This window comes from Halichoerus grypus, chromosome 6 (genome assembly GCF_964656455.1).
Source record: "Halichoerus grypus chromosome 6, mHalGry1.hap1.1, whole genome shotgun sequence".
NCBI classification, from domain to species: Eukaryota; Metazoa; Chordata; class Mammalia; order Carnivora; family Phocidae; genus Halichoerus; species Halichoerus grypus.
The window spans coordinates 6,923,526-6,936,074 of NC_135717.1; the positions used below are offsets into that span (position 1 = coordinate 6,923,526).

Here is a 12,549-nt window from a genome sequence, read left to right on the forward strand (position 1 = left end):
AGAGATGGCCCCTCCCAAGGCTAGCCTATTCTTAGATAGAGCAAAGGGCATTCCTAGGAGCATGCCTTTCCTATGCAAACTAACCAATCCAGGGCCCATACTCTAAACCACCTCCTTTATCTAACTCTCACCTACCACGCCAGTATTTCCTCTGCCCTGAGTCAACCCTGTGCCAGGTGCCAGACAACGACAGACAGTTGTAACCTGTAACCCAAAGCCCACCGGAATTAATCAAACTAGCCAATCCTAAGCTGTTTCCCTTTCCTTGCTTGTCTTGCCAGGGGAAAACACACTAAAGGTGTGGTCTGTGCCTTCCCCTTGGTCTTGCCTCTTCCTCCTCTACTGCTTCCCCAGGTGGCCGGCCCTCTACGGCACGGCATTTTCCTTCTCTGCAGGAAACGTAAGTTAAAAAACCTTCCTTCAGTGTCATTACCCTCTCTGTGTCATCACTCAGTCACCTGTATACATTAAAACGCTGTGAGAATAAGAATTGAGTCAAAAGGCATCCAGATTGGGAAGAAAGAAGGAAAAACTCTTCGTTTACAGATGACTTGATTGTTTACATAGAAGATCCAATGGAATCGACAAAAAAAGCTACTAGAGCTGTACCTGATTTAAGCACGGTCACAGGATACAAGAGCAATACATGAAAATCAATTGTTTTTCTATATACTAATGACAAAAAATGGAAGTCAAATGAAAATGGTACCACTTACAATAGCTTCAAAATATGAAATACTTAGAAATAAATATAACAGATGTGCAAGATCTGAACACGAAAACTATAAAACATTACTGAGAGAAATTAAAGATTAATGAATGGAGATTTCATACGTATGTATGAATAGTGTTCAATACTGCTCAGATGTCAATTCTCCCCAAATTAACATGTAGATATAACACAATCTCAACCAAATCCCAGTAGGCTATTTTATAGAAATTGGCAAGCCAATTCTAAAATTCCTGTAGAAATTCAAAGTACTTAGAATGGCTAAAAACTGAAATTGAAGAACAGAATTGGAGGATTTACACTACCTGCCTTTAAGACTTACTATAAAGCTACTGTAATCAAGATGTATTGGTGTCAAGACAGATAAATAGATCAATGGAACAGAACGGAGTACAGAAAGAGACTCACAATTACGTGGTCAATTTATTTCTAACAAAGACGCAAAGGCAGTTCAGTGGAGAAATCACAGTCTTTTGAACAACTGGAAATTTAGATTAAAAAAATGAACTTGAATTCATATTTTGCATTACCTACAAAAATTAACTCAAAATGAATCATCAGCCTAAATGTAAGTCATAAAATTATTTAAGTCAAGGAAAAAAAAAACCAGGAGAAAATCTTTGAGACTTTGGGTTAGGCACAGATTTCTTAGATTTGATACCAAAAGCATTAAAGAAAATATTGACAAATTGGAGTCTCTCAAAATGAAATCTGTTCTTCAAAAGATACCATCAAGAAAATGAAAAGAGAAGCTACAGATTGGGAGACAATATTGGCAAATCACATAAATGACAAAGGATTTATATCCCAAATATACAAGGAACCCTCAAAATTTGTGAAAAAAAATCCCAATTGAAAATACGAGCTAAAGATTTGAAGAGATACTTTGTCAAAGAAAGACATACAGTTCACAACCACATGAAAAGATGTGTAAGAGCATTAGTCATTAGGGAAATGTGAATGAAAACCACGGTGAGATCACATTGTGTATCTGTTAAACAGCACAAATTGAAAGACCAGCCATTCTGACTGTTGGCGAGGAAGTGAAGCCACTGGAAATGTCCTACTCTGCTGGTGGGAATGTACAGAGGGGCATTCATGTGCGCCATTCCTTAAAAAGTTAAACACGTATCTACTACAGGCATACACACACGTACCTCATATCACAGTGTGGACCAGCTGCAAGTGGGAACTTGTGAAAAGGAAAAGTCTCAGGCCCCACTCCAAGCTGTTGAAGTTTGAGAACCACTGCCCTGGGGCAAGGACACAGACTTGGAGGACCTGCCTTGTCTGCTACCTTTCCTTTCCAGGGCAATCCTGTGAGAAAAAGGAATTTTATTCCCACCCAACAAAGGAAGAAACGAAGGCTCAGAGGGATCACCTCACTCACTCCAGTTCCCTCCACCAGGCAGGTCTAGGGTCTGGACAATGCTCAGGTCTGTGTGCCTTGTGAGCTTGGTGCTTTCCCAAATGATTGTCCTTCTTCCCAGCTCCCCCAGCAGCCTAACTTCCCCTACCTTCTCTCTCTTCCCACGGCCTTTCCTACAAAGGCCATTCATCAGTGCTGACTTCAGAATGCAACCTACCTTGCCAGCACCTTGATCTTGGACTTCCTGTATTCCAGAACTGACAGAAATTCCTGTTGTTTAAGCCACCAGGTCTGTGGCACTTCATTATGGCAGCCCGAGCAGACTACTCCCACTCCCAATGTGAAGTCGCTGAATTTGAGTCCAGAAGAAATGCACAGCAGCAGTGTGTCTTTCCCACTGTAGGACACAATAGCATGAATAACCTCAAGAGCATAGATCATAGTAATATGTGGTGAAATTAGAGAGGGATGAGCTTCCTTCTTTTTAAATATAATTTATTGTGAGTTTATCTTTTTTCTTGATTATAATTTTTTTATTGATAATGCTTACCTGACAAAAATTTACCATTTTATACCATTTTTTAAGTATACAGTTCAGTGGCATTAGGTACATTTATAGCGTTGTGCATACACTTAATTTTTAATAATGGCTGTGTTATTATTGGCTGGAAAAGGGCTCACAACATTCCCCAAAATGTACAATCAGCTCCAGCACACCTCCCTCTGTGGGGTTCCCAGGTGGTCATCAGGTGCCTTAGCAAACTCAAAAGAAAAATCCATGAAGTGATTTTGTTTATGTGCATTTCACGGAATTCTACCTTAAGATGAATTAGGATTGACACGTAAGTCCTCTTCCTCTTTTTTTCCTTCCTTTATTTGTAAAATGGTTTTAGTAATCTGAGCTGAGCATGTGCCCTCAAGGAAACTGGCAAGTGGATCTCAGCTGAGGTGGGGCTGCAGTTCATGTTAGCTCCAAAACTTCATGTCACTGCATGTCACCGGCCATGGTATTTATGTGGTTTGGTTTGAAACAGCAGACGTGTATTCTCTCACCGTTCTGGAGGCCAGAGGTCCAAACTCAAGGTGTCAGCAGGGTCGTGCCCCCTCTGAAGGCTCTCAGGGAGGGTTTTGGTCTCTGGAGAAAAGTTATTATTTGGTACAAGCAAAAGGCAATGTTCCTTCATACATATTGGTGAATGTTGTTTCTGAAGGCAGAGAAGAGGGAGCATCTCTACTTGCTGGATGGGATGCTGCTTGATTCATGAATTACATAAGAAAGCCAATTCTAAGAAAGGCGGAGAAGATACCAAAAGCACAGCAGCGACCCTCAGAGTTGGGCTTCCTGTAGCAAAGCAGGGCACAAGTCGTCCTGTTGGACCGCAGGGCCCATTCTCCCTCCCACACCTGCCTGAGTGCTGGTCCCACCTGCTCTTCCTGGGTTGATGGGCTGATGCCCCCTTGTGCTGAGCCAATGGAAGCAGCGACAGGATCCTGATTGGGGGCGGGGAGCGAGGCAAGTGCGGTCACGTGGGGGCGCCTGGGGTCCCTCTGGCCAGCGGGGGTGCGCCCTGCAGGGCTGTGGTCAGGTTCACTGTGGCCTGTCACCTTCCTTTCGGATGGTGGGTTTGCCCCTATCAGTTGTGAGACCTGGGCCAGAGCCCTACCAGAGCCCATGCCTTATGTCAAAATATTTAAGTTATCATAATCTGCCAAATAATCTCTCTGCCCAGAGAAGTATACCTTCCTAATACAAAATTGAGAAATGTGTTTTTACACAAATGATAGTTAGCAAAACAAGGACAACTGTATTGATTATTATTACATGAGCCTGGATGATCTGTTTTGGGGTGGCGATATTTGCAGGACTTTTAAAGACATGTGGAATTTCAAGTATTATATATTTATGTTGTAAAATTTATTTTTTCTTTCAGCAAAATCACTAAGTGTTTGTTATATTTCCAAATAATTTATTTTCTATTGACAGCAATGCCAAATTAGACAACATTCCTTTGTCTAAGAACACAAATAGGTCATTGGGAAAAGTCTATCACATGACTAACCCAAGAAAACTTTTAATTTTTTTAATTGAAATATAATATGGGCGCCTGGTGGCTCAGTTGTTAAGCGGCTGCCTTCGGCTCAGGTCATGATCCCAGAGTCCTGGGATCGAGTCCCGCATCGGGCTCCCTGCTCAGCAGGAAGTCTGCTTCTCCCTCTCCCACTCCCCCTGCTTCTGTTCCTGCTCTCGCTGTTTCTGTCTCATAAAAAAAAAAATATATATATATATATAATTGACATATAGCATTGTATTAGCTTCAGGTATACAACATAATGATCTGATATTTGTATTATTTTGAAATGATCACCACAATAAGTCTAGTTGACCCCCATCTCCAACATAGCTAAAAAATTTTTTCTTGCTGTTAGAACTTTTAAGAGCTACTTTTAACTGTGTTCATATATACAATACAGTATTATGAACCAGAGTCAACATGATGTATATTATATCCCCAGGACTTATTTATCTTACAGCTGTAAGTTTCTACTTTTTGACCCCCTCCACCCATGGTGCCCCCCTCCCCACCTCTGGCAACCACCGCTTTGTTCTCCCTATGAGTTTGTTCGTTGTTTGTTTGTTTGTTTGTTTTTTCAGATTCCACATGTAAGTAAGATCATTTAGCATTTGTCTTTCTCTCTCTGGTGCATTTCACTAAGCATAATGCCCTCAAAATCCAACCATATTGTTGCAAATGGCAGGATTTCTTTCTTTCTTATGGCTGATTAATATTCCATTGTGTATATACATTACCAGACTCATTACCAGACTCTGGTCCTTGGACCCAGCTATGGTAGAAACGAGGCTGGACCCCAAATTTAAAGGTACAGGCAAGGCTTTATTGGGACAGCAGCTGCCACCAGAGGGAGACACAGTCACGACTAAGGTGTCAGACTGGCTCTCCAAACAATAGCCAGGGAAAGTTTTCAAGGGGCCGAGGTGGGAAAAAGGAATGATGCTCAAGAATATCCGGGCAGGGAATCCCAGGAAAGTGGGCATGCAGGTGCAGTTGACAGAACATCCTTCTTCATACACTGGACTTTTATTTGCATGTTAAATCTCCACCTCTGGGCATGTTTTTTAGCATTAAAATGAGGAAGGAAGTCAGTGAAAGGTCAATTTTGGCAACCATCCAATCTCAGATCAGTTTGAAGCGGTCTGGGTTTGCTCCTTGGTTCGTGCTCTGCAGAAAAAGGGTAAGAGTCCACCGGAGTGCCTTGTTTCCAGGGTCCTTGACTGTCTCATATACACCACATTTTCTTTCTTTCTTTTTTTTTTTAAGATTTTTTAACACTTGCCTCTCGAAGGACCTGACTGACCAAGGCACACCAAAATCCTCTTTAGTGTCATTAGAACCTCAGGATAAACTCATCATGTATATCTCAAGTAAATAAAACAAATAAAAGGAGGAGGGATAGATTTTCTTTTTTTTATGCATTGAGAAATTGTTGAAAATATATGTATTTTAACAGTGATTATCTCCCAACCATGGGATTCTAGGTGATTTTTATTTTCATTGTTAATTTTTTGGTACTTTTTAAAATTTTCTACAAAAAGCATGTATTACTTTTATAACCAGGAGATATTTTATTTTATAAATCAATCCATAAAAGTCTTTATATATATATAGTTGGGCTCCCCACTAGGGTGGCTCTGATGAACTGAAATAGAATCCCTCTCATATTTTTGCAAGGCTCGTTGACACTCTAAATGGAGACTCCGGCACATAAAATGACAATCCTTATATGCACGGATGTGATAGATGTTGCTGGACCACTGCCAGGCTTCCCTCACCTGCCATGACGCACATTCCCAATTCTTGCTGGTTGATATATGGCCTGGGCATTAATAAAGTAAGAGAAGAGGTAAGGGCAGCTGAAGGGAAGGGCTTCCAGGCTTGATCATCCCATCAGCTTCTCCATCCAGACAGCCCAGGACCTGCAGAAGCACTCAAGTGGGGCAAATGAAGGACAGGAAGAAGTTGACTTCACTGCGGACGATAAGCCGCCCTGGGTGGATCCTGTCGGGCAGGGCCAGACTGGAGGTCATCTCCCAGGCGTCCACAAAGGCCACATGGAGGTCAGCAAAGGCAGCTCGGAGAAGCCGGTTCACCTGGAGGGTGAACCAGTCACTGCCATACACAGACTTGTAGCCAGTGTTGGCCAGCTTGATGACCACGAGAGTGCGGGGCTCCCGGGCCAGCAGCGCAGCCACCGCTGCCCTGATCCCCGCGAGTCGTTGCACAAAGACAGATGGGGGAAAGGTGGTGAAGTGGGAGCCCAGGCCCAGCACCACCACTGTGTGGGGGCCCCCAGCCAGGCCCCCTAGCTCCCGGACCACAGAGTGCAGGGAGGCCACTGGTGTGCGCAGGGAGCGCAGGGGCCAGCCGTGGGCCCGCCAGTGCAGCACGATGCCCCGAGTGGTCTCCACTGCCATCAGGGGCCCCGTCTGATACGTGGCGTGTAGATCCACAGGCTTCAGGGCTGTGGGGAGGACAAGAGGAGGCTCAGGGGTTAATATAGGACTGTACTTCCCCATTTAAAAACACAAAAGATCTAGCATCATTTTCCTCTTAGGACACAAGTAGCCTCCGGCCCAATCAGCTGGTTGTGCTCTCCCTAATCTGTAATATCACCAGTGACCTCCCAGTTACCAAGTCCCAAGACCCATTCTCAGTCCTGAGCCTCCCTGGCCCCCTGGAGCATTTTGTCTCATTGATGTTCCTTTGGATGCCCCCGCCTTTCTTAGCAGTATGTTGTCACCCTCTGCAGTCTTCTTTCTGACCCAGCACTTCAACTCGGATTCATCCATCGGCTCCCTTCGGCCACCCCTGGATGAAGACTTGCCCCAGGCTAGAGAGTCAAGGCTGTCCAGTTTATGTCCTTGCGCGTCGTGGCCAGCCGGCGGCCAGAGGCTTCTGACATCTGGTCTGTTCACTCAGTTGTGTGCCTTGATAGAGAGCTAGACGCACCTGCAGGAAAAGGCCCCTCCTTTCTTTGCACAAAGTCCCTGCCTGCTTGCCCCACCTTGTGCTTCAGGGCTCTGTGGGCGCAGGGGGCACCTTTTTCTATTTCACAGGAAGGTGCCAAATCAGCCAGCAGAGGATCTGGTTTTCCCAACATTCTGTCATGAGCTTCTGTTCATCTTTAGAAACATCTATTGCTTAAGAAAGTCACCTACTCCACCTGCCATGTGCAGAACTGTCCCAAAGTGACCCTGAGAGGTCACTTGAGGTTGCCTAACCATCAAATTGGTTGGAACTGGAGCTCTCATTTCCCCCACTCCCCGATCAAGCATATTCCTTAACCCATGTTACGTTATATTGTAGAATCTGTGCCCAGAAGCTGGAGGCTCAGATGGGACTGACCCTGCATGACACTCACTTCTTTTGACTTTTATCCTCCAGGGAATAAATATGAAATTCTGTCTGAAGCTCAGATATCTCAATTCAGTTCCAAAATCCTATGTGTTCAAAGGTCTCATGCACACGCTCTCCAGAAGACCCCTCCTCACCTCTTCAAGCCAGTATGAAGAATATAAAGTAAATATACCATCTTCTCCCACTGCTGTCCCTTGCTCGCACATCCAGTCAGGCACGCCAGTGACTTCCATTTTGAGTTCATTTCCTGTTATCCCTAGTCACCTGATCATCTCCCCTCTCTCTAGAAGCAGTCAGTCAACAAGCTGTCAGCTCCTCCAGTAGGAGAGCTCCTTTACTGCTGTGCCGGTTTAGTCTCTCACCAGCCTGCACGCTGACCTGCAGTTGTCTTATAACTGGTCTCTGGACTTTCCTTTTTCAATCCAATCAATCCAACAAACTGAAAACTCTGAAAACATTCAGTGTCTCCCCAGTGTCGCAAGATAAACCCCTGGTTTCCCTACAGTACTTTTCTTAAATTCCAACTCTATTCCTCCAGTATCCCCCCCGCCTCCGGCAAATCCTCACTTCTAGCTAAGGTTAGGTACTCATTGTTCTTCAAACACATCCCCCCTCCTGTTAGAGCCTCCCATAACCGACCTAATTGATGAGATTATGTGTAATCTGGGCACCCTGTTCCCCATCCCTATTTCTGCCCCAAACCCAGGTATCCGGTCCTTCCACAGGTATCCTTCAGGTCCTTCTCCTGAAATGTTCTCTGCCTTCTCAAAGCCCTGGATCTTCTCTCTTTCTCCTAGGAGCCCTGGCCTCTCCCCTCATGGTCACTCACAGGGCACGGTGTCACGCAGGTACTCCCACCACTGCCGAAGCGTGGAGTCCCCCATCATGTGGACGATGTGGCCAGCCAGGCAGCCCAGGATGCTGTCAACAGTGGAGAAGGAGCGGCCAGAGCAGGACAGTGAGTGCCACACAGCTCGGTGGTAGAAGCCAGAGGGCTTTGGGCCCGGGATCCCAGGGTGGCACAGTTGTTGAGGGGACAGAACTGTAAATAATCATTTGTAAGCAAAGCAATCTGTGGGTACAGAAGAGTCTAAAGCCACAGGCATGGAATAAGTGCTGCCTTTTCTACAAGCCCCAGTGTCACTTACCCAGACTCTTGTTGCTCTCCTTGGCCACCCAGATTGGAGAAATACCCTGAGGGAGGACCTTGTCTGTCACATTCCTGAAGAGAAACCAATTGGCAAGAGGGGAACCCTTAATGGGAATGTGTGATGGGAAGGAATCCTGGGCTGAGGTGAGATGGGGCTTTTTGGAGGAAAGGAAGTTCTCAAAGTCAAGGGCATCTGTCCAGTGTCAGGGCCCCCGGAGGTACTGAGGGCCTGAGGGCAGGAGAGGGATTGGAAGCTGGAGTTGTTCAGGGATCCAGGATCCAGGTTCTTTGCCTCGGGGATTCCGTCAGTGCAGAAAGCAGAGCTGTTTTAAAATGTACCCAGGGTTTTGGTTTTATTTAGGTACGGTGAGGCCAACAGATCAGGAGATGATGGCCATGAGAAAGATAAGGTGTTACCCAGAGTTCCTGAGAGGCAGGGGCACATGGAGAAGCACCAGGGTCAGTCGCGGGCAGAGGGAGCAAGGGCAAAGGGCAAAAACCTTTGTTGTGATTTTCACAGGAAGGAATAGGCAAGGCAGGGTAAGCCGCTGCGGAGGCTTAGGATTGGATCATGTGAATAACGTCAGCAGACTCTGGGCTATATAGGTAGATTCTAATTTCAGGCAGGGGGTGTTGGCCCAGACTGTAGGAGCCTGATAAAAGGAGGCAGGTGGTGGTATGCACTCAGGATTGGGTGGTTGTGCTCAAGGCAAGTTGTTTGCTATCTCTAGGAGCTAGCTAACCCTGGGAGGGGCGACCCCTCCCTAGGTTCACAAGGCCCCAAGGCATCAAAGCATCACAAAAATACAGGAAATTAAAAACATGATTCAGAGGCGCCTGGGTGGCTCAACTGGTTAAGCATCCAATTTCAGCTCAGGTCATGATCTCAGGGTCATGAGATTGAGCCCCGAGTTGGGCTCTGCACTGAGTGTGGTGGAGCCTGCTTAAGATTCTCTTTCTCCCTCCCCCCCACCAACGCTCTCTCTCTCTCTTAAAAACAACAACAAACAACAACAAAAAAAACCAAGATTCGTATGGGAAGAGGCTTGGAGCCTTTTGCAAGAAGTGCTGACTCTCCTCTTGGTCTCATTGAGCCCACTCCTGTTGGATTCTCCTTGACCATCATTAGACCAGCAGTCACCCCCTGATCCCTGGGACCCCTCCCTCCCCTAGTAAGTAGCCCCTTGTGTGAGCCCCCTTCTCCCAAGGCTCCAGGCTCAGCCCTTGCTCCTCCTTTCTGGATCACACTCCCTCCCTTGGTGGTCTCACTCAGCCAAGATCTTCAACCCAGTCTTTTCTGCCAAATTCCAGGTTTGTGAGTCTAGCCATCTGCTCAACATCTCCACTTGGTGTCTAATGCACGTGATCAAATTCCCCCTCTCCACCCCCCACCTCCCTACACCCCACCTGCCGCTTTCTCACTCCAGCTGATGGCAACTGTCCTTCCATGTGAGCAGGCCCCAGACCTCACACTCATCTGCGAGCTCTCACTTTTTGGCACATTCCGTTTTCTCTCAGGACATCCTATGGGTACTGCCTTCGGAATATACCCAGAAATGAATCACTTTACACACCTTTACTACTGCAACCTGAAGCAAAGGCCTCCCACCTTTCAGTCTCCCTGATTCTCCCTTAACCTGCAATCCATTCTCAATACAACGGTCTGAGAGACCCTTTAAAAATGTGATCAGGGATGCCCATCTTCTGCTTAAAATCCTTCAGTGACTCCCTTTTCACTTACAGCAAAAATTACCGTGCTTACAGAGCCCTTCCTGGTCATGCCAGGTCCTTCCCTTAACGCCACTGGTCTTCACGTGCCACCTCCCTGTCCTTTGCCCCATCTCAGCTATTTGACTTCCTTGCTGTTCCTCAGACACACCAGGGACACCACAGCATTTCCTCTGCCTTAAACCTCTTCTCTCAGTTATATCCTGGGTCAACTCTCTCATCCCCTTCAAGTCTTTGCTCAGATGTCACCTTCTTAATGAGGTCTACTCTGACGCCCTATTTAACACTGCAACCTGTCCCCACCATACTCCTAATCCTCACCTCCTGTGTATTTTAAATTTCCCCTAGCACGTTATCTCCTTCTAACATTCTATATACTATTTACTTATTGCCATGTTTATTGTTTCTGACCCTCCCTCCTGTCTTAAGTAAGCTTTACCGGAGCAGGGTAAATGGTGCTGGATTCCCAGTGCCTCCAGCGGGAGCATGCATGTAGAAGGTGCTCGGCATGCATTTGCTGAATGAAGGAACGGACTGCTTGAAGGGATTGTGTCTGAGGAGGAGAGGAGAATTTGCTTCTCAGGGGAGAGGGGATGAGAATATTCCTACAATCTAGAAAAATGCCTGCGTATGGCCTTCCTTGAGTGTCAGGGCCCTAGTGCCCCCTAGAGGTGACAGCTTCAGGAAGCAGGTGAAGGATGGTCCCACGGACTCTGGACCCAGGTGGAGATGCCTGCCCTCCCAGCAGAGCCCCCAAGATTACACAAGTTTGGACAGCGGGCACTTTGGGGTGACCAGTGTGGACAGAGGACTAAGGACGGATCCCAGATGGCCAAGGTGTCAGTTTCTTTGCAGGACCTTGGGTGAGGGAGCTCTTGCCACCACCCAGCTGCAGGGGTCCTCGGATGGGATTAAAGTTGATGTAAAGAAAACACCTGACCTTGGGGCTGCAAATTCACGTCCACTACACATTTGCCACATGTGTGGTTATCTCTTTAACACCTGTCTTCTATCAGCACACTGTTGGCTCCCATGGGACAGGTCTGCTTCTGCCCTGCTCTCCCATCCCCAGGACCTCCAGGCCTTCGGACAATGTCCGACAGAGCAGGGGCCACTCAACAGCAGCAAAACAATTGGGACAAGATTGTAAGAGCCAACAGAGCCGCTATATGCTGTCCCTGTTCTAAGCACTTTACACACATTAATTTATTTGTTCTTTACCACAAGTCTATGAGGGAAGTACTATCATTATTCCCCTCTACGGATGAGAGAACAGAGAGGTTAAGTGACTTCCCAGAGATCACACGGATAGGAGCCGGCAAGTCGGAGCAGGTGGAGCTGGGATCAGAACCCACACACTCACTCCAGAGACTTCAGGACTGTACCCCGAGTGACGTCTTGAGATGGCTCCTGTATTTAGCATTAGAGTTATTTTTAATCGACCAATGCAAAAAGGATGTGTGGTTCTCCTTTTCTGACCAAAGGCAGTGTAAGAATTGGTCTGGAAACACCAAGGTTTCCTGGCGCTAAATTCTCATGCCAGGAAGTCAATGTTAGTGGAATTCCCCAGACTGAGCTACCAAGAGCCTCCCAGAAATGAGTGTCTTGTGGGGACGGCAGGCACCCTGGCAGCTTGGGCGTCTCCAGCTTGGCTCACCCCCTCCCGTCCTCCTGGCAGGCAGTGAGAACTTCCGTGCTCCTTGGGGCTGCAAAGCAGCAACCACCCCAGCGGCCAGCCCTCCCCTAGAACACCTCTGGCTCTTCTCTCCCCCCACTCAGTAGGGGTGTCCTCTCACCCCTGCTCTGCCCCCACCCAGCCATCTTCTAGGACCCTGTTTTTGCCTCCATCCCCTACTCTCCCTGCTGGAGACCAGATATCCAGGTCTCCCACCTTAAAAAATGCCTCCCTCCTCCTTGGGGTCTCTCAAAATGCCTCCCTCCCCTTGGGGTCTCTCTGTCCCCACCACGCCTCAGATCTTAGGGACAGTAGGGCTCACAGTGAGCCAGGCTGTTTGCTGTGTCTCCCCTCCCCAACTCCCATTCTCTGTCCCCCCAGGGAGCCTTGCTCCCCCAAGACTGAGGACAGTTCTCAGCCATTCCCAGTTTCCAGGCTGCAGGCTCTGCTCCCCTCTCACTC

General features: G+C 47.1%; 1 protein-coding gene across 9 annotated transcripts in view; it reads right to left on the reverse strand.

Annotated features, from left to right (window-relative positions):
* Positions 1-4,972: 4,972 nt before the first annotated feature.
* Positions 4,973-12,549, reverse strand: part of LOC118527112 (NXPE family member 3-like) — a 61,466-nt gene continuing 53,889 nt past the window's right edge. For 6 of the 9 annotated variants that reach the window (XM_078074367.1, XM_078074366.1, XM_036078760.2 and 3 more), the window contains 3 exons: positions 8,683-8,756; positions 8,364-8,576; positions 4,973-6,638 (listed from right to left, as the gene is read on the reverse strand). In XM_078074367.1, the coding sequence (XP_077930493.1) occupies positions 6,106-6,638; positions 8,364-8,576; positions 8,683-8,756 (820 nt within the window). In that variant the 3' untranslated portion in view covers positions 4,973-6,105. The remainder of the gene's footprint in view (positions 6,639-8,363; positions 8,577-8,682; positions 8,757-12,549) is intronic. The other 3 variants (XR_013448689.1, XR_013448690.1, XM_078074372.1) reach the window with 3 other exon arrangements.